This window comes from Manduca sexta, chromosome 7 (assembly GCF_014839805.1).
Source record: "Manduca sexta isolate Smith_Timp_Sample1 chromosome 7, JHU_Msex_v1.0, whole genome shotgun sequence".
Taxonomy (NCBI): Eukaryota; Metazoa; Arthropoda; class Insecta; order Lepidoptera; family Sphingidae; genus Manduca; species Manduca sexta.
The window spans coordinates 6,414,502-6,441,746 of NC_051121.1; the positions used below are offsets into that span (position 1 = coordinate 6,414,502).

Below are 27,245 nucleotides of genomic sequence, written 5' to 3' on the forward strand. Positions count from 1 at the left end.
AATATGACGGAAATTGCTTTAAAATTATTATTTTTTGAATACAACATAAAGTTTGGATTGTTAAAAGTTAAAAAGAAGGTAATCAGGCACATAATATGATATAAAATAATTAACGTAATGTCGTTTCTCATTTATTAAAAAATAATGCCAAAAATTCAACAATAAAAACACTGTAAATCGCGATTGTCTCCAAACTATAAAACTTTTGTTATTACGTTCTTTACGCCGACGATATGCATCTTACAAGTATAGAAATTATCGTCATAGCATAGACGTGCGCGCATCAATTTTAATTTCGTTTTCCATTATACACTCAGCAGCGGTTCGGTAGTGTTACGTAACGTCATTGCAGGTAGCCAGCAGTCTTACGACTGATATCGATCTATGCAATCGATCCCAAACCCCGCCTCCCAAACGTAGTAAAACAAATTTGCCAAGTTATTTTGACCCTTAGGGTGGTCGACCGCGAACTTTGCTGATTGTACATACTACGTCTTGTTACAATTTTATTATATGTAAAGATAATATTGAAAGTGTTTTAGTACGTACCCACGTCTCCTTCCTCATCTCATGGTCGACAAATATGAGATGTGTCGTGGCGAAGTAGAGCGTGCCCTTCGAAGGGTTCCGCAGGTTGTACTTATCCAGTAGTTGTACATTTTCCAGCTGCAACAAGAAGAAAATTTTATTAACGATGATAAAACTATCATTTCCACACATCTCTTACATATTAGAGGTGTGGAGAATACTAGACGAGACCTACGTCGCTGAAACGACTACTACAAATTAATTAAGTCACAAAACTAGGTGTATAAGATATTGTTTTTTTTTTTATTTTATTAACTACCATTTACATGTCAGTGGCAACACTAACAGGTTTTAACCTGTTGTGAAACAATAATAATATTGCCCAGGAGCCCGAATTACTAGGAACTACGCTAACCATCTTGAACCTCGAACCGGTCAGTAATTACTTTGGTTATACCATATTATAACATGTCATTCAAAGAAATATCAACATTAGATACTTGCAATGTTAGTTTTACAAAGTCATACAATCAACTATCAAGAGAGTTGTTAGTTAGTTTCAAGTTATGTATCACGCTTTTTTGTAGAATATCTTACTGAGATTACTATTAATAATTAAACCAACATTAACAATATCATAATATATGTTAAACGATCTTAATCTTGAATCCGATTCCGAGAATGAACCGATCAAAATACTCATTTGTAAGCACGTCAAAAATCTTTGTTCTGATTGGTCCCTTTTCACGATGGATCGATGACTATTGAAAACGGAGGTAAAACGGCGTTTGTAGTACAAATCCGCCTTCTGTTCAAAGACAAAACATTCTGCATAAAAATTGTTCCACTGTTGTTTACCAATTAAGAGAATAAAACTTTCTAATGAACGATATTTATTTCTTATTTTAAATTAGTTTATTTTGGTAAGGGTATTGTGTATCAAGTGGCATGCGGCAGCAACAATTTCTTTTTTGGTGATCATAACATAATTAACCTGGCATCATTTCGATTCCTAAACATGATTTGGTGGCAGATTAAACGTGTAATATTTGAATTGATCAGCAAGGTTAGAAATCACATCGAAAACCTTTGATAAATTCTCAAAAAAAGATGTATAGATGAACATTGTACAACTTCATTCACAATTATTATGATCTGTACGAGCGACCAGACTGCTCCAGTAATGAGTTCTTTAATATCAAGATTTAACGAAACTAATTCTTACGACTTAATTACAATATGTTAAGGTACATTTTAAGTATAAATAGTACTATTACGTAGATAGCTTTCATACCCCATAACTTGAGCCTTACGAAGGGACGCGCACTTTACCTGGAATTTTAATTAAATGCAAAATTAAAGAGTTGTTCGCTTGTTTTACACGGAAAGACTAACTCACGGGTAAACTTCTACGAAGAAGTTGTAATAAAATTGTTAAAATAATTACTTGCGCAAATAGGGTTGCTAATCGCCTGATTTTCAAATATGAACGAGGGTTTAGGCAATATATTAATACGTATTTTGCCCTAAAATACTTAACATAAAATCTGACCATTTGTCGTTGTAGAATGTCATAATTCTTATTGCTTTTTGCTCTGTAAGCACTAGATGCAACAAATTTAACACGGATTAACAATTACTAATTTACATTATCGTGTAATCTGGCGCTTGGCATTAATCGTAGTAAGGTATTTGACTAATTCTTGTTCTTTAAGTTTATCAACCTCATATAAATTCTAACACAGGAAGATTAATTAAGTTCAATAAAATATCAACAAGTTACAAGCCTTTTCAATTCGGTAGAAGGAGTAAGAGTCAAAAACGAGAAAAAAGGCGCAATACGCGCACGTGACGTCATTGGGAATTATGTTGCGTGCGAAAAAATGAGATGGAGCTATATCTCCTCTCCCACTCCTACACATTACAATATTTAAAACATGGATTACTGCCTCATTTCTTTGCCAATTTATATGCAGTTTTCAAATAAGGACGTATATTTCGTACTTTCAACTGGTACAAATAGAATAATATACGTATTAATGTACATAATCAAAAATAGGAAAATACCCTATAAGGAACATTCTGTAATGTTTTACAATACAATTAAGAATCATATCAATTCTTTCCCAGGATTCGAATCAACACACTCCAGCTGGGCGATAGATTACCTCACAGCTTTAGACGTGACCCTTCAAGAAATATAAATACAATCTAGAAAGCGCTTATTTAATTTATTCCCTCGAGTAAGACTCGCAGGATGTTTGCAATTTCCACTTGCGACTGCGAACTGAGAAATAATTTAATAAATTTTGTCTGACTGTACTTTATTAGATTCTCTGTACATTCTGCATAAAACATAATCTATTGTAGAGTATCTGACAGACTTATATTAAATCTCTAGTAATTAGTTTATTGAGTTATAGTATAAAACTATTAATATATTTTCTATCCTCGGCAGCATTTCTCTACAAATAATTTTGTAATTACAAGAAAAATTTAAACGGATTCGTAATTGGGCTTATTCAAGAGACCTAGGCAGAAGGTTTTGCTTTGCTCTACGTGATCCTACACCTCTGAACAATACTGTAAATCATATTACAATGACATTATCATCTATATATTACAAGTAGTCTCTAAAATTTGTTACGATAAGGAATTTTAAAAGTATTATATCAAAATATAAAAATATACTTTCTCCTCAACCATGTTTCATAGATGAACATTTTTCCATTCTTGTATAAACCTAAATAAGTAAATACGACTAAAAGGATTTTTCTTCCCCCAGTTTTCGCTTATATCACTTATTATGGGCAATTCATGACCGAAGCTTGCTCCTCGGACGTAGACAAATGCAGGACCCGCGGGAGGCCCGACCTCGAGACGAATTATTTATGGCCTAATATTCAACTGCCCGTGTAATATACGCTAGAAAGATAAAACGTACATTGTGCTTTGAATGTGGCAAATAACACGACACGACTCCGTGTAGTTTTATTGTGATTGGTTGAGAGACGGACACGTGACTGACGCATTGGTCTCTCGACCAATCACAAATATCAAAATTAAACTATTTAATTATTTCATGATTCCCGAGATGGTTGTGCAATTGCATGAAAATTTAAAATTCGTTTATTACCTATACTGCGAGCATATGAATGAAGTACCTACTCTAAACAACAATAAAAAATCCAATTGTTTTTTTTCTCTGTATTATGTAATATGTACTGTGCACCAGCGTATGCACCAGCTTTAGGTTATCAACCTACAATAATAATAGCAAACAAACGTTATATAGAGGAAACTAAATGTACGTTTCTAAGAATTTTATTAAACAAAATTACTTCGGCAAAAGCAACTGGATGCTGTTTTTACTTTTTAATAGGTACATGTTTTTCAACGTTGCCCGTTTCTTTCAGCATTACCGATTTTTTATATTAAAAAAATCTCTCAGAAACTTTTATTTACAATTAGCTTCAACGTGTCTCTCCGTATGTATTGAAATTAAAAGTGAGCCGGACGTTTTTGTTTCTCTTTTATTTTACGTAATAGACACAAGTATCAGAAAAAATCTTATATACAAATCAATGTTCGTGTTAATGCGCTACTAAACCGTTTATTGAGATAAAATTTTGTAAACTTATTGCTTACGCGCAATGAGAGATGTGATGTCCACGCTAATTTACAAACCACTAACAGCTAACTGTGAATAACAACACTACAATTTTACACCGTCGTTTTTTTACTTGTAAACCAACTAAATGATTTAGTGAAATTTTGTGAATGTGTTTGGTTGGTTTCAGATTGAAAGATAAGATAGTTTTAGTTTTATTTGGTTTCGATGGGTAGCGCTTATGAAATGTAACTATTGAATCATTGTCCAAATAAAATGCAGTCTACGTAGAAGTCAATCTGTTGCAGGACAACGTCTGCTGGTCCCGTTAGTAAATAATAAAATCTACAATATCTACTGATTCAAACATTTAGATATCACCCGCTTCCGCTCCCGCTGCCTCTTACATTTGCACCGCAGTGAAAGTCAAGGTCAGAATACCCGAAAGGCAGGGCCGATAGCGCCACCACTTAACAGCGATAAAAACCTGCCTAAACGTAAACATTAAAGGGATACGTGAACATTTTACAGAGTAACTTGACTACATTACGTTTGAATGGTTGCGTAATTTAAATATGTAGTAGGGTTACCCGTACAGTTAAAAAGCTCTTTAGCATTTATAGTTATTATGATAATTTAACAATTACTTTGTTCCAAAACAATTATTTTTTTTGTATTAATTGAGGACAATATAATAATTCCGTGTTTAGGTAGCTACCTCGGGAGAGCATTGAAGTTAAGTTGACAAATAGCCAATCGCAAAAACGAAAGCCGTTTCCTTTATACTTGAAGAACTGATATACGACGACCCCACAACAGTGCAGTGTGACAAAGGCAAATTTTAAAACTAACAGGCCAACAACTGACAGCCGTTTTCAATAAACGATCCTGATAAATTATACATGTTAAGTGACAAGGAACGAAATTGTTTTTAATTTATTCTTATTTTCCATAGACAATATAAGGCATAAAACTATTGTAGATATAATTACAACAAATCCCAATCTCAATCTTCAATCCGACTCCGAGAATGAACCAATCAAAATAACTATTTTTTAAGCATGTCAAAAACCTTTGTTCTGATTGATAAATTTTCGAGACAGATCGAAAAAAGCGATTGAGATCGTTTATTTAAAATGGCAGTAAGTCATTTATCGAACATTTTAAAATAGTATCCTCATAGACAATAGTTCTGGGTGAATTTTAGCATTAATTGTACATAGAAATTAGTTGTTAGGAGGACAATAATTTGAACTTAGCTAAACAACATTAATATATTTACTACACAAAGAGAAGACGCATGTTTGCGTCAGAAAATATTTTAATAGTCCCATATTTACTTTGCAAGGCGACATTATGAAAGTCAGATATGCAGACGTTAGCATTCTGCAAAACTACAATAGAAAAAGTAAATATTTATTAATATAATATAAACAACCAACATTAAGAAAAAAAACAAACAAAAGACTTCATATAAAAATGAATGCAAAATATACTTAAAAAGAAATGTATCTCCATTGTGTATTAAATAATAAAATGTAATCCTCTGAAGGTGTCCTCTCTTACGAAATATATCGATACAATAACATTCAAAACAACAGGTCAATCATTGCCAAAGTTTGTGCCGCATACATTATTATTAAAAAAAATAGTTATAGTGATTATTGAAAGTCAACCAGAAAGTTTTTTTTTTATTAAAGACTACAAAGAGATTACCAGTCGCGTGATGGTAAGTTCATTAAATACCTAATATCGTGAATCAAAGAGAGGTGATCGCCAGAATTATGGCTGCTGAATGATCGCATTCCACCGATAGCAATGATGAGATTGTTACCATACTATGTACGGTGACCCAATAATAATAATGTTCCTATAATTTTAAAAAAATAAGTACATACTGTAATAATATTAGCCTAGGTTTAAATTAATAATTTACAGTAGCTATGGAAAACAATGTCTCCTAATACAAGTATTGTTGTACTTAAAAGGATCCACCAAAATCTTTAACGGTTTAGATTTAGTTGGTGCCAAATTATTATTTTATTTATTTTATTATGAAGTTTCCCACTTTTGAGCATGAGCCTCCAATTCCTCTTCTGCCTTTGACCACTACGCTATCTTAGTGCGATAACGGAACTATCCAATAAGCTATCCACCAAATAAAACAGGTACCCTCCCACCAACTTTAATTCATTTGGATTTAATTCCGTCTCTGAAATAAAATTAAATATATGAAATGAACGAAAGTTTGAGCAGCATTGCCCTTACTTTCGCGCACAAAGGTGGACAAAAGAGATGCTCCAGACGGACCTTTGTCACTTCATCTCGTGTTAACGGTCCATTTGGCGTGCGCTAGAGCCTAGAAAACGCTCCGTTACACATTATTTACTCGCTTCTCTCGATTAATATTGAGTGGGAACGTATTCTTTTTTTGTGAGGAATATTGGCAAAGTATTCGAAATCTATGTACTGATATATAAAATTGAAGAGTTTGTTTGAACGCGATAATCTCAGGAACTACTAAACCGATTGTTTTTTTAGTAATAGGAAGCTACGTTGCTCCTAAGTGCTATAGGTTACTTTTTATCACGGGAAAATATTTATCGCGGTAAAAAAAATCACGCGGGCGGAGCCTCAGACAAAATTCTTCATATTTGTGGACTATTCAGGGACATGATACGATCGAGTAAAATAAAAATTCCTATAGAAATACACAAGTCTTACTTTGCAAAATGTATCTATAATTATGCAGCATAAGAATTAAAAATGTTATTTAAAGAAAACTTACAGAAAAATGTTACCATAAATTATTTATTTCCAGTAGGCTTTAAACGTCTTTGCCGCGTCAAAGTGTAAACCGTGGGGACGGTTAACGAGCTCTTTGCTAAACAAAAATAAAAATAACTCAAAGAGCCACGTGGCTTAGGGCGTAAGAACGGCGGAATTAAAAGAGAAATGGAAGCGCTTCAAAGCAACATCGGCGACTAAATGTTGCAAACATAAATAGGGTTTTTACTTCATTTAATTTTTCACTGGGTTTAGTCAAAATGTAAATGATTTTCGTACAATCTCAACAAACATGACTGGAGTGCAGTTTAGTAAATATTGTGAATTATATAGCTTTCTACTGATTACTGAAAAAATTTTCAAAATGGAACCCGTTCTCAGTTTTGAGGGTTGTGATCACCTCTCACTAGCTTCGGCCGTATGTCATCATGCCATCGAGCCAGACTATTGGTCACCTGAATGGAGTCATATACAGTGGTGTCAAGTGGGATGCGGATCAAAAATATGAATGTGGTGCGGATGTGTGCTCTCTTGACCTCTACTTTGACTATTCTTTTAATATATACGACTACCAGCTTATGACAATTATTCGAAACATGTTTCTTACGAAAAAACCCACAAACAAAATAGACTACGAAACAATAACATAAGTTTATTAAACACATAAATAGAATCCCAGGGGTCATGAAACATGAAATTCTAAATACACAACAAAACGGGGCTTAGCAATATCGAGATCGCTGCAAAGGGTTCCGATGGCCGCTTTGATGTCGCCGCGTGGGCGTGCGTGTGGTTTATCCGCTGGCACAAAGCGGACTGTATCAATAGATTCACAAACAGAATTTTCCGCTTCAGCTCTAAGAGGACATTATTCCGATAAATATTGATAAATTTCGGATAAGCCTGAATTACATGAGTTCCTCACGATAGGATCAAATATGTCCATTTTTTAGGCCTAATCAAGGTATTGTCGGTTCAGTTTGATTGACTTTAACGTTTTAAAGCTAAGCTAAGAATAATCTGAAATAAAAATTAGAAACTAACTTCGAAAACACAATTCTGAACAGATTTCCCGTGTTAAAGTTCTGTGGACAAAAAGTAAGTCTTTTAAAAGTTTACACTCTTTTACGAGTTTGTCGTGTTTATAGATCAAGTAACAAAAATACTTCTTTACAGGAAACCTTTTTAGCTTAGAAAAAGGCCAATTCTATTATCTGTGGGTGTCTGGAGCCCTGACAATCCTAAATTTTAAAAATTCTTCTCAGAATCGCAGCAAGCGGGCGAAATATAATTATTAGTTCAGGGAAAGCAAGATACTTCTGTATTTTGTGACATAGTATGGCAATAGGGGACCGGCCTATGCTTGATTTTGTACATTATTTTATATGTAATGGTTAATAATACGAAAAAGAAGCACTCCTGCGAAAACTGCATAACTATTGGTTATAAAATTAGCGAGTAATTCATATTTTAAATATTGTAATGTGCAGAAGTGGGCGCGATGTGGGGATATCGCTTCATCTCTTTTTTTCGCACGCGGCGTAATTCCCGATGACGTCACATGTGGATATTTCGTCTCTTTTCTGTTTCTTGTTAATTACCCCTTCCACCGAAATTCAAAGACTTATAACTTGTTGATTTTTTACCGGATATTAATAATTCCTTCTGTGTTATAATTTATAATATGTAAATATTTGATAATAGTAAAGAAAAAAAATGAGTCCGGTACCCTATTATTTCGTCTGAATAAAACACGAGTTCGACAGAGCAAGGAAAATTCACTAAACAAACTTCCACGCGACTTTATAACTTTACAAAATTAACGAACAAATTCATATCTTGATGCTTGTTGAAAGTTGACGAAGTCCTAATTACAAGGTGTAAAGTACGAGTTTTCTCATGAAAATTATGTTCACAAAATATGACTTATAATATGATTTAATATTTTTTTTATTGCTTTGAGTGACGCGACGAGCTTGCCATTCGCGTGATGGTAAACGATACAACCGCCCATGATCAGAAGAAACACCTTTCATTATAAAGTATTGTTTGGTATTCCACTGCGCTCGCCATCCTGAGACTTGATAAGTTAAGTCATATTATGTCCAGTAGCTACACTAGCTACAATGTCCTTCAAACCGGAACACAACCGTGACTTCATACTGCTGCTTGGCGGCAGAAATAGACAGTGCGATGGTACCTACCGAGGCGGACTCTCACATATGAGAGACCTACCACCAGTAAAAGGTTATAGATAACAATTTCATGACGCAATTTTTATTACTAATAGAACCACATTTTTGTTTATAATTACAGGTAAGTTCCTGAACTGTTAGTTGTGCCTGTCGCAAATATATCACAACACAACTAAAGGGTAACTGGTAAATGATAAGGGTATAATTGTGTAACACCTACACTATTCGTAATAATAAATGTATTGAAATAAACTTACACAGCAAAGGCAAAGACCTAAATATCTACCAATGGCAGAGTTTTAAATAAAGAGTCCGAAACTACCACGGTCCGCATTTCGGAGTTGAGAACAATTTCAATTTGAGTAAAACAACAGCTGTACAAGGTACGGTGCGCCTGTATCTCATTACTGAAATTCATACGCGAGTTAATTTTGAACAATATCGGCCGTTTCGTACGAATTCCGGACGGGGAATTTCGTGACAACGCGCCAAGCGAATTGTTCAACGGAATTAACGTGAAATACTCAAAGTATGAGTTAACAAGAGCGAATATATTCTAATTGTTACATTTTAGACTACATTAAAGGCATGTGAACTACTTCTGAGTAGCTACTTGTCACGTAAATGTATAAGCCGACTAAATACAAAAGTCTCTCTCTGACCTATGCTACCGAATAAATGGCAATTAAATGACTAGTATCTACATTAGCTGTTTAATACTATAACTGGCAAATATAAATTTACTTGAAACTTGTGAAAAACGCCTTTAATTAATTTGAGGTTTGTTAGTTTCTAATGAATTGTTTGATTAAAACTACATCTGACGTAGTGTAATCAAAAATGTATAAAGTCATACAAATAATGAATAATGCAAAAGTTCACTACAAACCATACCATCAATCTGTATTAATCGTAGATTATCTCTTTTCGCTCAGATAAATGAAAATTGAGATTTTTCATAGACTTAAATGAGTTGGATCAGCCTCGCCGTTTGCCAATGGCAAACGTTATCATAGTACTACTTAGAACCTTGATTAAGAGAACATTACGAAACTGCGTGAATTACTTTAAGACAGATCATACGACACCAGAAGCCGTATTTATTAATGCAGCTCAGTTTAACTCTTAAGTACGACATCAGTTGACACGCTGTCAAGAGAAGGTCGGCATCTTAAGATATTCTCTATTTAATAAACTCATATTAACATCACCTCATATTACATTTTAAGTCATAATATGTGACGGATTTTGATAGTTGACTTATGTTTATGTAACAGCGAAGACGCAACTGAGTACAAGCTCTTAAACTACAGCTTAAGCGTGGCTATTAAATATATTAAATATTTACTTGTAATTTTACCCAAAGGCGAAATTTATTCATTAATACGGCGTCAGGATTATTGAACATGGCAAACATCGCAACCACGAAATACTTCTTTTTGAACCTCATTTGAAGAAGGATAACAGCGCCAAGGAAACACTGAAGGAAAATAAAGGAAAGTATTAAGAAATATATAAAATTACATCAGACAAACTCTGTGGAGTTTTAAACCCCCGTTCCATTGGATTCCGGTACCAATCACAACTTACCGGGGCGAAGTTTACTGTACGCCGTGAAGTTAAATTGACCCCGAGGCGTCCGAGTCCAATGCTATGGAAATAGGTGGAAATAGAGTTCAGTGCTCGGAACTTCAACTTACTAGAAGGACTGATAATATATTTTTAGTTCCGTCAAATTGGAAAGCCATGTGTACACTATACGATAATAAACACTCCAAGTCGAATATGGGTCGAATCGGTATGTCGCATTGAGGGGCTATCGGGGCAAACAAAGTAGATTTCTGGAAGCCCAAACTGTGTTCCTTCTCTAATCCGTATTTCTTTCCTAGACAAGCAACGTATTCATGGGTTTCCGATGTCATAGTTTGTGGGTGCTTATGGATAGCGAATCCAATTATCATCAGATGACCCACTTGGACCTCTCGATCTACGCTATAGATAATTGAACAGTGCTTAAAAGGATTATAATAAAAAAGAAGTATATCAGTAGGAACAACTTATTAATAGATCTAAAGAGTAGAAAATATTTTTAAGAATATTAAATAAACAAAATTAAATTACTAAAATTAACGAGGTTATTTTATTCTGCTGTACACCCCTCAGATTAATTGTTCGATAGCAAACAATGAACAATATAAACAATTTTTATTGGTTGTTTTAAAGCCCAGTAACGATTTAAGGCTTTATGCTAGTGAAACAAAAGTTTAATTACTTGGATCCTTTCCAATACATAGGTGACTTTAAACATTATTCATACAAAGGACACATGTCTACGACATTGAATAGAGGGCATATATCAGTGGCGAAGGGCGAATTTTTCAAAAAGTAACCCGAGGCAAAAAAAATGGTTTAGTAAACATATAATACAATAATATCAGCCCTGTATTATATACTGTCCCACTGTTGTCAGTCTACTACTGAGAGGGAATAACATATCCCAACCAATTTAACCGAAAACAAAAATTTAAAATGAACCTAAAAGGGAAGCCGGCTGGAATCAAGTAAGGTAAGTAGTAGTATGGAAGCTTCGGCACTGGCATATATACATCGGTTTGAAATAAAACTGATTTTACACACTACGAGTTCTGCAGGATCCTTCGACATTGTTTATTATTGTAATAAAATAAAATTAATACAATTGAATGATGCAAGTCTACAACACTATGTCAAGGAGGTTTCAAAACTACTATTTAATTGGTAAAGGTGTACAAAAGGCGACGAGATTTAAAGAAATGGCAAAGAAAACATCCGTAATTACTTAACAGTTAATGCCCTTTAGGTAACTGAACCTACTTCATCACTCATGACTATCGACGTACTACGCCTTAATACTTCTAACTTCAATCTTACGGCGCATAACCGCAATTCAATTAGTTCGGTATAACGCAAACTGGCTTGTTTTGTAGATTTATTCGTTTGCTCTAAAGGTCCGTTCACAAAACAAGGGCCTGATGCCACAACCAAGTTCTTTAGCATTACTAATCATCCAAGTACCATCTAGTCACCATAATCTATACTATTATATTAACACGTAGGGTTTTTGTATCTTTAGGAACGCGCTAATCTCAGGATCTTTTGATTTCACCAATTGCTGTATTCCCATTGAAATTTAGTTTTATCCCCGAATGGATAAATACGTAAAAAAATGTGTTCGATAGTAATTATGTATCACATATTTTACTTTTCATAATCTGCTGTCGATTAACTAAAACTTTAGTTAAAAATAAAAGATCTACGGCGAGCTATAGTCAGTCAAGTCAGCCGACACGGCCGCTCCCCGAGCCACGTAGGCAAACACGGGGGCGGTTTCCCCAAGCTGTATCCGAGTTATTTTGAGTTATCGAAGCGAGGATTAATGATACGGAGTGCTGTTCGCTATCTAGGTCGCTTGTGTAGTAATATAGGCTATGGACTGAAAAAAACTTCTAAGTAGAGAGATTCAATTGCCTAGTCTAAAACTTCTATATTATTTTGAACCTCTTGTAATATCTGATCATACTACATACGGTTTATATTCCAATAACCGGCACAAAGGCGAGAGCTTCAGTTCATTATTAATATATAATTTTATTAATTATAGAATGAGGCCAAAGCAGTACACATCCTGCATAATAAGGTACACATTAATTAGCTACGTTTTCCCTCAGGACGTGACGATTAAAGAACGCTGACGTCACACATCCAAGCCGAATAAATTTCGCATGTCTCGCCCCACCGTTGAATATTTGATAAGAACGCCCAAAACTCGCCTTTACGGCCAAATATAATACAGGGATGCCGTAGCTAATCGCATTAGCTAATAGAACATGAATATGGTAAATTGCGGGTAGAATGAGAAATACTTTTCGGGTAAAATTTGCTAATTTTTCCATTCTCCATGTCCGTAATAAATTGCTAGGGCGGTGAGGCCGCAAATTGCGCTTTATATTAATTATTCTAATCTATATACTACAGCGTGAAGAAAACACTTTGTAGGTACCCTCCTTTTAAGCAAATTACGCGCACGGAGGAGTGTGGGCACGATTAAAGTCCATAATATAGTTGTAAAATGTGAAAAATAAAATCTATGTTGAATATGTATTAAAAATGCGGTGACTCGTAATGGGCATATGCATTGTGTTCATTTCATCATCTATTTGTTGGTTATTGATAGCTGTGAGCCACCCAAATAAAATAAGATAAACGATCGAATTCTGACCACTGGACGACTACTAGTTTAGTAAATAAATAATTTTACAGGGACGCCAAAGCTATAGTCGCTAAAGCCTGAAGTTGACGAGAGTCTTGATTTGTCAAACGTAATAGTATCTCAAATTTCAGTTATAGGAGTAACGGCAGACATCAACTGACAGTAATTAGAGGTAATAGAAGCGTAGTCTTGCATATGCAGGCTACAAAAAAAATTGTAATTTTCATAACTTGTACGACGCCGATTACATAGGGACATAATCGACGTTGGTGACGTCACACCTTTACCTTGAATGTTGTAATATTTAATAACAATGTAATTCTTTTCGTAATTTTACAACTACACGCCATTTTCAATAAACGATCCCAATCGCTTTTTTCGATCTATCTCAAAAATGGACCAATCAGAGTAATTAATTGACATATGTCTTAGCAATGACCCATTTTGACTGGTTGATTTCAGATTTGTTTTTTAATTTATTCGGAATCGGATTGAAGATTGAGATTGGAATCATTTATTGAATACAGCTGTAAGTACCAAACCTCACATTTAGTAGTAACACATCCTCATATTTAAGAGAGGAGCGTTCGTAGCCTTTTTACTGTATAAGCCGCCTAAGATGTAGGTCACCTGATAAGTATCTACTGCCTATAAACACCCACAATACCAGAAAAATGTCACAGGCTTTAAATGAAACAATTAGAAAGTAAATGTGGGGATTGCGTATAAATCTACAGCGTGGCTTTAAAGAACAAAGTCAATGAAGACAAAAAACTGAATAGGCAGGAAACGGTAAAACGTTTATAAATAAGGTTGAAAATTAAATAAATAAATGCGACGCCACTGTGCCTCGTATTTCGTAAACAATGTGGGTTTATATTGAATGTTTTGGAAACAATGTTTCTCTCGGAAGAGATTTTAATTATCTAGTAAGATAATGTTTTTTTTTCGTTTCGTGGAAGTTTATATTATTGAAGCATTAATTATGAAACTTTACATGACGGATTGTATAATTTATTAAAAATAAAAGTTTGTTTTTTATTTTTTTTTCCAGGCACAGCAAAGTATAGTTACTTTCCGATCTAGTGATCGGGACGAGATCGTAAGTTTGATCCAAATTACAAATATAATAATGGCCATCAACCACCAACGAGAAAGTAGAATTGCCTGACGATCTTCAGAATTATGTCGGTCTCTCAACGCGTCAAATTGCGTTTGAAAGAGCATCGTTATCTCCAAGAAAACGTCCGTCCACAGGCTCTATTGCTACCCACATCGTAGCTAAAGTCAACAAGTTACCTTACAAAGACATATTTCGACTGTAAAATGTAACCTTGACAAGGCCTGTGCTACATTCTGAATCCACACTTGAATAAAAGTACCTTTTTACTATTGCCGCAGACTATTCGGAATTTTACGAGGCCGACTCAAAGGTTTGCGTTATACGCGGTACACACGGGCCTAGTTGTTATGGTTAGTAATATAATATCTACTTTACTTACTAGGAAAATTATTAAACACGATGCTTCACAGAATTGACGAGTATTCGGTTACGTTCGTGTTCCCTTTAATTAACGCGGTTTTGTTTAATAATGTGGCTTTTGCAGCTAGCGAAGTAATTACCAAAAATGTAGCAGACCGTGTATTTTAAGGAGAAGTCGATTGATTAATTTTAAGTTGCACAAGTTTTTGTTACGAGCATGGACAACGCTTACCATAAGAAAAGGCCTTAGTGCTTAGAATGTGACAAAAAAACACGACACGACACCGTGCCGTTTTGTTGTGATCGGTTGGAGACTATCACGTGACTGGCGCATTGTGCTTTTGACTAAACACAAACATCAAATTTAAACAACGAGCTAAGGATTTCGTTTATTAGAACTTTACTCGTTTCGTTTTTTAGTCGTACCAAAGTCGTATATGTAATAAATTTTACTAGCCATTATTTGTTGGTCTGAAAAACTGACCCAGTGTAAATCAAAACTGTATCCCAATATTAAAACGTAGCCCGACGGAGCGAAAGCAATATACGGTCGGGTCGCGTTATTTTTTTGTCGGCTCGCTTCATCGCGCACCCGCCCAGTGGCCGACACGAGCCACATTTCCAACGTAATGAAGTTGAAAAAACATTTTTATTCCATTCCGATTGAAATATTCAAATGTTGTATCAAAGATAACAGATTTTAAAATAATAAAATGAGGATAGCTATTTCGCATAAAAGGAGAATCGTCAGTCCTATAAAAAAACAATTGAACATTGGCTGATAGTATCATTCGTAGGTATGCAGCTTGGGTTAATACCTGGTTAAACCCATAGTGAGAAATGGAACACAATTTGCATAATTTTAATTCTTGCCGCATGGCGGCATCACTGTCGGCGGTTATGTAAAATCCCCTTTTTTACCTATTACTTGTAAACTGCTCCTTGAAAATAATATACAGAAATTAGTATCTAATATCAGCGCTATATTTCGCAAATCTCCCACACCCTTCAAAAATGGTAAAATTCTATTCGTGATACAAGGTTAGGCGAAACATTCCGTAGGGTCAGATGGGATACAGTGAAACAACCCCAATTTTTCTCATATCTTTCGTAAATAATTTACAGACAATTTAGGCAAATTTGTTGCGTAAACGACCCACCAATACGGTTGAAAACGAACCGATATAAATCTGGCGACCTCGGATAGATATTACGGCTTTTATTAATTGAAAGTTGAAACCTTATTTACCATTAGGCCCATTACTCGATCAATAGAAAATTATTCCTCACTAATTAATCAGTCAACATAGGTAATCAATATTACTATATCAACGAACATTAATACACACACAACAACACGCATTTATCCACGAAAGGGTATGCAGAGGCGCAACTAGAGCACCCACTTTTCGCCAAGTGTGTTCCGTCCCATGATGTGATAGATGGCGAGCCCATCGCCATATCAGGCACAAATTCCGGACACCGGGCTGATACTAAGCAGAAAAATCCAAATGTCGAACTCGGGACCTCAGAGAGTTGTCGTACCGCGCATGCAGTACAACTACGCCACCAAAGCAGTCTAACATATAACATTAATACAGATCGACATAATTACGAAAAATCCTCCTAATAGGAGTTCAGTTCCCAGCAGTAGGGCAATACCATACAGGGGTGATATTATTTTATAATTACGAAATTATTTACGAAGCGCAACCATTAAGAAATTTGGTCGCATAGTAAGTCTATTTCGCGATTACATTTACATTAGAAACCATGAACGAGAAACATATAGTCGCTTTATTTATGCTGGCGTGAATATACATTATTCTTTATATTCCGCTTAAAGAGCACTATAATTGAAATAAAGTTAACGATTTCATTTTAGTATGAATAGATATACAAATAACACATACAAGTACGTTACATAGGTACATAATAATATATACTAGGTATGCGAGTCTTTATAGAGAATCCCAAAAGAGACATAACGGTATACAAGCAAAATATTCACATAGAAGCACATAATATTTTCCTGCCAATGAGGATTTACGCTTTTTTCACGACATACGCGACACACGCTGTGTCCCTGTGGATATACCTAGTCTTGCCATAAATATTGTAATAAAGAAAAAAGAAAATTGTTAACTGCAAATAACATTTATTACTTTTACAGTGTGTCAGTTTAATACATAAATATAAAACAATTAAAAATATAAAAAGCTTATTCGAAGTGGTCTCCATTGGCTGCAATACAGTCCTTTAAACGATGAGGCCAGTTATCAATAGAAGCACGCACTCTTTCCATGGGAAAATTCTTCACTGCCAATCGTATAGATTGTTTTAGGGACTCCAAATTATCATGGCGTTTAGAGCAAGCTGTACTCTCTAAAACTGACCACAAATCATAATCCAGCGGATTAAGATCGGGACTAGACGACGGCCAGTCTTCAGCTCTGATGAAGTCCGAAACGTTCGATTCCAACCAAGACTGCGTGGACCGAGCTTTATGACCCGGCGCCGAGTCTTGCTGGAAGGACCATACTTGGTTATTGAACATGGTGATGTTAAGGGGCTTAACTACCTTCTCAAGAATGGTATCTTGATACACTTGTGCCGATGTTTTGATACCTTTTTCACAAAAATATGGCTCAGTCACTCCTTCATAGCTAACACCCCACCAAACCATCACTGAAGTCGGATAATGTCCACGTTGCACTCTGTCGACTAATTGGGAAGCTTCCTTAGAGCTTTGAGCATAAATACGGTCATTTTGTTTGTTAAAATGTTGCTCAATTGTAAAAATTTTCTCATCCGTAAACAAAATTTTTCTGTGACCTCCCTTTGCGTACCGCTTCAGTAGTTGTTTCGATTTTACCACCCTATTCTTCTTTAAATTATCAGTTAAGAAATGGCCAGTGCGTCTCTTATAGGCTGCAAGTCCTAAGTCATCTTTTAAAATACGCGACATGGTTCTAGGTGCTATCTTCATTTCCCGAGATAAAATCTTTTGCTTTCGGACAGGATTTCTTCGAATTCTTTCCCTTACTGCTTTGACCACCTTTTTCGTACGAACACTACGTGGACGGCCAGATCTTTTTCTGTCACAAACAGAGGAGGTCTCATTGTACCTATTAATAGCCCGGTACACAAACATTTTACTAATACCAAGTGTATGGAGAGTTTTAAAAATTGCATTTGGCTCCATACCTACTTTGTGTAATGCTATCACAGCGATTCGGTTCTCTTTATCACCCCACACCATTTTAATATCGCAAAATATTTTACAATGTATTGGCGCCAAAATGAGAAAACACAATGAACAATCGTATAAAAATGACAGATTCGAAATTCAAATGTAATATTTTTTTATAATTAAGTGTAACAGTATTTATGGCCAGACTAAGTAAAATGGAGATGCGTATAAATTTTGCTTTTCGTTATTCGTATTCATATTATGTGAAAAATAAACCTTGTAATAAGATAGGCCGAGGTTTACCTTTGAAAATGGACAAGACATTATGCTATATTATAAGACACATATAGGCAATTTTTTTAGCACTAATCGGTAAACGAGTGTGGCCTCTTGATATTAACCGCCATCAAACATCCACCATATCCCAAAAAGCATGAATGTGCATCATGAATACTGACATTAATGAAAAAAAATAAGTATTAAGATGAAATGGAAGTATTTGGGCGAAGTCCAAATGACCGCTCCTTGCACTTTGAAAAGAAAGACTCACTCACTTATTTTCCTTCACCATTCATACTGTAGACGTATGACTATAGAATATGATTGATAGAAATAATATAAAAATAAATAAGTACATTACTAAATCCATTAAAGACACTGAGCAAATTTCGCGCCGGAAACGATTGGCTAAACTGTCACAACTGCAATCAAAACAAATAATATTTTTCACCTGCCGCCAGATCTATTACGAAATTGTTTAATCAAGTCAGAGCCTGAATAAAACCACGCCATCACGTTTATCTTCGACGGCCGGACGGTTTATTGCCTCTTGATCCGTCTAGATTACGGCGAATCCGGAAATTTATCGAAGTGTTACGTTCAGTAAGTTTCTTTGTAGATTTGACTCATATATTTTTTATTATTGTAAAGCAATGAGGTGGTAAGTCTGATGCCTATTCTAATTATTATATTTTTTACAAGATACGACATGAAAACGTATGTCTTTTTTCTTTTATTTATTTGAATAACGAGACAAGCTTGCCGTTCGTCTGATGGCAAGCGATACGACCGCCCATAAACAATAGAAACACCATCCAAAACTTTGAATTTCAAAGTATCGTTTGGTATTCCACCGCGCTCGCCAACCTGAGACATGTGATGTTAAGTCTCATTATGTCCAGTAGCTGCACTGGCCACAACGTTCTTCAAAACTGGAACACAACAGTGACTAGACACTGCTGCTCAGCGGCAAAAATAGACATTGTGGTGGTACCTACCGAGGCGGATTCTCACATATGATAGACCTACCACCACTAAAAATAATGTACTAACACTTTCACAGCCGATCACGTGCAGAGTACGTCCCAGGTAGTTTGCTTCAGGACGCTGATCACGTTCTCAGTACGTGACTGACTTTCCTAGTGTTTATTTTAAAACGACGTCCGTGGTCCGTGTTCCGCGTGTATTGGTATAGTAGTGTGATGCTTTAGCTACGCACATATGTATGATTTACCGAGGTGGAGCGCTTTGTATGAGCGGAACAAGCGACCGAGTGACGCGCTCCGCCAGTGCTTTCACGCCGCTATCGCGAAAGCACGTCCACGATTTTTGGCGCGAAATGACAAGTTCACGGCGAAGTTATCGGCTCGATTCGAATGAAATTCTTGACGCCTTGGTTGCTGATGATTCGGATGTTGAAGAAGCCCCTGATATTGAAATTCAAGGTAAATTATTGTATTTTGGTTTATTTTTGTAGAAATGTAGCCTTCTTGCGCCGTACATATTTTTATTGTTTTTTCTCTTTCCAGACCTTATTCAAGACTTGCAAGAGGTTGTATCGGTTCAAGATCGACAAGATGTTGATGCTGACATGTCAGACGACTTATCTGAACCGGAACACGGACGGGACCGGGGTAGTACACCTCGAAGAAATGCGAGATCCCGCCGCGGTCGCTTGTCGGCGCGTTCGGCTACCCGCGGGTGCGGCGGTACCCGCACATCAGCAGCAGCACTTACCCTCAGAGAAATGGATGAATATAAAGGATGGTCATACCAAGCAGTGCAAGAACCGCCAGAAAATCCAGTATTTAAAGAAGTATCTCAAGTATTGGCTCCAGTAGATGAAAGTTCGTCAGAGTTGGTTTGTTTTTCAATTTTTTCCCCGATTCCTTTTGGAACACTCTAAAGATCGAAACTAACCGTTACGCAGCTCAAATGAAAGCCAAACAAGCAAGAAAAGGCATTCTGAAACCTGGCACTATGTTGTACGAATGGAAAGCTGTCAAAGAATCTGAACTAAAGATATTTTTTTCTATCGTGATTCATATGACGCTTGTTTACAAGGAAAGTTTTGATTCATACTGGTCTACACGGGGAATAATAGCCACTCCATTCGCCGGGAAGCACATGCATAGAAACAGATTCCGAGCCATTTACAGCTGTCTCCATCTAAATGATAACACAAACTACAAACCCCGTGGTGATCCCGAGTACGACGCTTTTTTCAAACTCCGACCTTTTTTTGATGAGCTGTGTCGGTTGTGTCAAGAGTGTTTTTATCCCAATGAGAACTTGGCTATCAATGAGGGCACTTGTGGGTTTAGGGGACGAGTGCACTTCAGAATGTATAATAAAGATAAGCCCGATAAATATGGCATGAAAGTGTACATGCTCTGTGACGCGGAAACAGGATATATACTGCGCATGATTCCCTACATAGGTGACTCGAAAGCGGTGGAAACAATTATCACGGAATTGAGTGAACCTTACTTCGGTAAGTGGCACACCATATACATGGATCGTTTCTTTACAAGTACGACAATCGCAGACTTATTATGGATAAAGGGCACTCGCCTTGTTGGCACTGTAATGGCGAATCGTCGTGGTCTGCCACAGGATTGGCGTCATCAACCGATGGAAAAACACGAAATGGCCTTTTGTCACCGGGTCAATCTAACCGCTTGTAAATGGAAGGACAAGCGTGATGTACTCATGCTTACTACGAAACACGGAGCTAGCTGGACAAAGGTGGATGCGAAAGTCAAAGGTGTTGGTGTGACCAAAAGGCTGAAACCAGATTGTGTACTTGATTACAACCACCACAAAGTTGGTGTAGATCTGAATGACCAGTACGTGTCTTACTACTCCTGGAATAGAAAGAGCATGAAGTGGTGGAAAAAGATGTTTTTCAACTTGGTAGCAAGAGCCATGGTAAACGCTTATGTCATTTATAATAAATCAAGGTCTCAACGCCGTCGCCCGCGATTCTCGCAGTTCCTGATAGAGTGTGGTGACCAGCTGCTGCAAACTGCACCAGAGGCTGAACCAGGACCCTCACGTGGCCCACACCCTGTAGGCAGCAGTACCAGACTAGTGGGAAGGCACTTTCTCGAAAGGATACCGAGCAGCGAAAAAAAAGAGAAAGTGGCAAGAGTGTGTAAAGTTTGTGCAGACATTTCTAAGAAAAACACTGGCAAACGAGGACGCAAAGAAACGATATTTTACTGCCCAGACTGCAACGTGCCTTTATGCTACCATCCTTGCTTCAAAGTGTTTCATACACGCAAGGATTATACGACATAAACACAAATTACAAGCAAACAAGATCATGTTCGACTTGTTTTTTTCATAAAAACCCTTTTTTATACTACATTTCTAAATAAAAAAAAAATAATTTACATATGTTTTTTATTTTTATCCTAAAAATAAACAAGTTAATAATATAAATAAAAAAATAATTATAGATTCATCATTGATAGTTCTTATTTTATACATGTTACAATATCGGCGAAAATCGTCGGCGAACCAGGGAAGGCGCGTTTTAAAACCTTTGGCTGTCAAAGTGTTAAGATTTCTACAAAACAAGTGCCGTTTGTATTCTTAAACTTGCGTTCTAATTACCCGTGGTTTCTCCGGCTATATGAAGACTAATACGTCGATACAATACGTACGAACAACGTCAATAACAATCAAATGGACAGCTTGATCAACTACAGCTATATTGTTGACGTGGACCGGCACAAATGAATTATTTACAGTATCAATACGAAAATTTGAGAAACGATTTACTTTCTACGGGTAATTCGAAATTTCTAAAATTTTACAATGGATCAGCCATAATAATCGTTGTTCAATTGTTTGTTTACTGGTTGTATATTATAAAGAAGGCAATAAATCAGAACACGTACTTTATCAAAACCCAATAAGTCTTCAATAATATTTTATATTTTGTTTAATGTTTGAGCTCTCACTCCTCTTTTTCTTGTAAACTTTAATACCTCATTAAGTGAAAGATTTAGTTCTAGAACTAAAACTATTTTTACCAAAGGGAAGCCTTTTAGCAAGTATTTTGCTCGACTTTGCGAGACGAGCTTTGAGCGCTTTTAGTCAAAGTTAGATCTTCGACGCAAAGTAGTTCAGAAACTACAGCACTGATTAATACTAGCATGATTAATAATTGACGCGTACGCACTGATTAATACATGACACGTACGTATGAGAATTTATATGACGTAACATAGTTTAATATAGGGCAATTTGGGAATTGCATTACTTAATTAAACCACGAATTTATCTTCCTATCTAATGCCTTTTGGCCTAACCTAATGTAACTTATACTCAGAGAATTCGTCGCGGGGTCGACATCATACTTTAAGTCAAAAATACCCTCACGCACACACCGTATTACAGAAAAGTGAAATCGAGATTTTTGGTGAAAATATTAGTCATGCCTGAAATTTGCAGAGGCACAATGTTAGTAGAGGTAAAGACGCATGTGTGGTTTATTTATTAATTTAATGCCAAAATAACTTTTAAGTGCCAAAATAGAATAAAAAGCACTTTCAAAATTAGTATATCAATGATATCATCAGTATATAATATGCAGTTTGATAAAAAAAAATTGTAAATCAAAATACATTTACAACAATCCTACGATCTAAACTCCAAAGCTCTAAATAAAACACATCCCACGTACTCTCGTGAAACTGAGAATCGGCGCAACACCGAAGGAGAAAGATTAAGGGCTTCGACAAACACTTAAACGCTCGCAGCAGAACGTAAAAAGAAATGTAGAAAGGCCATCGGAATAGCATTTTGGGCACGTTTCGCAGAACTCTAGTAATGGATAGTAAAAGGTTTATTAAATCTTTTGACTCAGCGAATGCATTTGGTATAAAATAACAAGGTTATTGAAAAAATATTAGGGTATTACTGGTATTATTTGACTTCATGATATTATAAAATACGGCATTTCTGGAGATGAATTTTTCGAAAACATTTTCCTATAAATCAGCAATACGTAAAATTTTAAATAAAATATCACGGGGGCATCAATGTATAGATAAGGTGAAACCATGGACACAGTGAACGGAAATTACTGAGTAAATTACTAATTATATTATAGGTACAGGGACATAATTGTCTTTTTTGAAATGTAGCGTAACTTTACGCAGCTCCAAAGGAAGCCGTTGGTTTTAATCATAGCGTGCATGTTAAAAGTTAAAGTAAACGAAACCAACCGGCTTTATGACATCTAATACTTCAAATAGTTTCTTTATTTCTGCTTGTCACGACATACTATTTTATACTTATTTTATTAAATAACATGACGAAGTTTTCATTCCACACGTAATATCTCCATGTTAATATCTTAAAAGACATTGATAAAATGTAATTAAACAACATCATTAAGCCAAAAATCAAAGGTATCATTCAAAAATAAATTACAAACACATACATCAAAACTACTTCTTCTTCGGTGGCGGTGGCTTTTTCTTGTCCTGGCTTTTGCCACCTACTTTGTAAACATCTTCTATTACTCTCTGTAAAGGTAACAGTTGCTGATCTGCTAGAGCGAGGAGTTGATTACGTCGATGATTTAATGCATCCATAGCGCGATTGGCACAAATCTCCAAGGCATCGGCACTTTTAACTAGAGCAGCACAGGTTTTGGAGGCTTCCGGTGCTGCATAGCGACCGCCTTCATTGAATAACCTGATTTGTGATATGAAGCGAACATTGGAGATACGACCTTCTTGAATACGATGTTCCATCTGCCTCTTATATTGCTCAATAGCTCCATCCAGCGACTCCTCGAAAAGACTACGGTGCTTGGCCAAGCGTGGTCCATAGCTCAAAATCTTTAGTCGTCGTACTTCTGGATCCAATGGTTCTATCATTGCATCCATGTCCACTTGAATTTGACCGATCCATTTACATAACGGATACAAATATTGCGAGTCCAAAGATAGGAATTCAGTTGCTTCAATAGGCAAGGCGTCTATCAGATTGTAGACCGCAGCTAAATGAGATTCTAGACGATTTTCGTGATATCGTAGTTCTGCCAAGCGAGCATCACGAGCCGCTTTTACACGCTCTGTACGGATACTGTTCGATACTAATTTTAAAGAATAACGCACGTGCAATGCTGATGCTCGCTCTTCAACCCACATTTGAGCTTGATGTTGCAGCTCTTCAGGTACGAATGCCATGTTGCTTTGAAATGATTCCAGAAAACCATTGCGCCAGTTTTGTAAGGCAATTTCTTGAAGTTCTGTTTGTAAAATAGCTCTGGGTAGAGGGGAACGTAAAGCAGTTGGTTGTGCCAACTTAGGAGAGCCTGAATACGGCTGGCTGGTCATGCTGGCAACAGATTGTAAAGTAGGTCGTCGATGCTTCTCAAGAAAACAATCAAATTCAGCAAGTAAAGTCCTAGACATGTATGGAGGTAAATTCATAAATTCTTGAAGCCGGCCAATCTCTGCTTGGCTGTGTTGCATGTACAAGTCTGACGTACGTTCGAGCATCGTCATTATTACTTCAAAATGCTGCTGTAATTTGTCAACATCGGAAGAACACCGCAGCTGTTCCAGAGCTACATTAAATGACATTTCGTTGGCCAGTTCCAAAGTATCGTTGCTGGTAAGCATGTCTTCAACAGCAGCAATGGTTAACTTTTGTGCAAGGGCTAAGCGTAACATATGCGAGTCCCAAAGATGTCCTGCGTCATGTAGAATTGTATATGTTACTCTAAAACATTCCCCTAATGACCACAAGCTTTTCTGCATGCTAGTAATATCAGCACCTGTTATGGCTAACAAATCCTTCGAAGACGTCTGTTTCTGGTGCACGCTGCTAGAAAGACGGCGTAGAGTGCGTTCAATTAACTGCTGCAAGTCAGACATTTCACATGAACTGTTATTAATATCATGTATAGCGTGATGGCTTCCAAGATCTCTTTGCAAAACGCTCAATTTGCCAGAGAAACCCGTAAATACCTTCATCACCGCTGCTCTATAAGCTTGCACTAAGCAAGATACACATTCTTCGAACTCTTCAACTTCACCCAATATCTTTTTAATAGAGGGATCAAAGGATTGTCGGTTTTTATCCACGGCACTGGTTGTACGCCGGGAAGATAGCCTTTCCTCTCTTAACCAGGGTTGCGCACTTCTGCCACGGTTTATCATCGCTACTCCTAGGCTCAATTGGTTTAATGCTGATCGCATACGAACCAAACTCTCATCAGCATGAACTCGCAGTCGAGCTTCTAGCTCCGTGTAGGCTCTACAATTACTCAACAGTTGTTGATTAATGTCATAAATTCGTTGATCAAAATCATACAACAAATCCTTGGGTGTTAAATGACCTACATCAATTAATTTCTGAAAATGATCACGAAGAATAATTCTAAGGCCATCGGCACGTTCTCTTTCTAACGCTAGCGCCTCTAGTTTAAATCTGACTATGTCATCAATGCGATGGTTGAAACATTGATAAATATCGTTAAGTCCTTTGGTACGAATTTCTTTACTTATTGGAATACCTATTTCACTGCATTCATCAACAATATTATCCATATTACGTTGATTTTGTTGAATATGTGCCAGTAAATCCTCAGCCAGATTTCGGGTCATAACATCTATTTTACCATTCACTTCTGCAGCCGCCTCTTTCATATTTTTAAGGAGCTGTTCATGTTTTTGCTCACGTTCTTGTAAATATTTTTTTAATATAGGACCACTATGTTTTGGCTCCCATGTATCGGGAAGTGCCGCCACTGCGGCGTCGTCTTCAGCGCAGCCAGGCTGTGCAACAAGATTCACATTTTCATAACCTGTTTCACATTTACATTTTCCACCTCCAAGACTTTGTTTTGATGATTTTTTACTAAACATGACTTTAAAACGAATTAAGTAGAAGTGTCACAACTGACGTTATTTACAACAAGCCATAAACCGCGTTTAGATCTTTTTACATGTAAGGAATATAATACCTTCTTTTTCATACCAATTAAAAAACTCAGGATAAAGGATTTAACTGGATAAGCCGGTATTAAGAGATGACGTTTGAATGACGGCCTACAGGATAGAGTTAAAATGCTTAAACAGATGCTTAATCCTTACCCTATACTTATATATCTTTTATACCTCTATACTTTATTATAAATACAATTTTACGACGTTAAACAATTCGTTTGGCTGCTGTTAACCAAAATATTATTATAATTTGATGCACATTTCTAGGTAGATCTTTCGTAGGCGAAGAGATTACTTGGCTTGTCATTTAAATCTATAAAAGTAATAAAATTCAAGGTTAAGAATGAGACATATGTATATTGAAATATGTGTTTGAAATACCAACGCGACGCATGAACTAACATCGCAAACAAAAATAAGTATAAACACCTTAAATATTCCGCAAAAGAATGTTTGCTTTATAATTTGGTCCTTTGTGTGGAAATGCTGTTGAAATTGTCGTAATTCCTAGCACGTTTCATATTACTTATCTAATATTTTAACACGAAATTTGTCACCTTGCGGTATATTGGTTTCATGGATACTGGCATATTAATATGTTAGGTGATCTAATTGCGGCGTACATTGGTAACGGTTCGATTAAGGCAATGGATTTAGGCACTATCTATCTTACTATATAAAGATTGTATCACAATAGTTCTCTCTAGTCTAGTCAGCAAGCTGAAAAAGTTAATAAAAAAAAAAGAAAAGATTTCATTTGGTTACTTCAGATAGCCTCCGTCTAACTACAAAATGGGGATCGCGGACCATGGCTTGCTAATCTCTGATGCTAGTCAATATGTTGGATATAGTTAACTAGAAGAAGAGACTACTGGGCACAGCCCTCGGCTACTACTGAGAGAGATTAGCCCTTAATCCACCACGCTGGCCTTGTGCGAATTG

The 27,245-nt window shown here is 36.2% G+C and overlaps 2 protein-coding genes across 4 annotated transcripts in view; one reads left to right on the forward strand and one right to left on the reverse strand.

Moving 5' to 3' along the window:
* Nucleotides 1-27,245, reverse strand: part of LOC115450956 (myotubularin-related protein 6) — a 70,383-nt gene that overhangs the window by 16,819 nt on the left and 26,319 nt on the right. For all 3 annotated transcript variants that reach the window (XM_037447567.1, XM_037447566.1, XM_037447569.1), the window contains exon 2: nt 550-666. In XM_037447567.1, coding sequence (XP_037303464.1) covers nt 550-666 — 117 coding nt within the window. The remainder of the gene's footprint in view (nt 1-549; nt 667-27,245) is intronic.
* LOC119193822 (piggyBac transposable element-derived protein 4-like) lies at nt 19,625-21,719 on the forward strand. The gene is made up of 2 exons (XM_037447570.1): nt 19,625-19,769; nt 19,854-21,719. Exon 2 carries the CDS (start codon nt 20,260-20,262, stop codon nt 21,625-21,627), a length of 1,368 nt encoding a protein of 455 aa, XP_037303467.1. The 5' UTR covers nt 19,625-19,769; nt 19,854-20,259; the 3' UTR covers nt 21,628-21,719.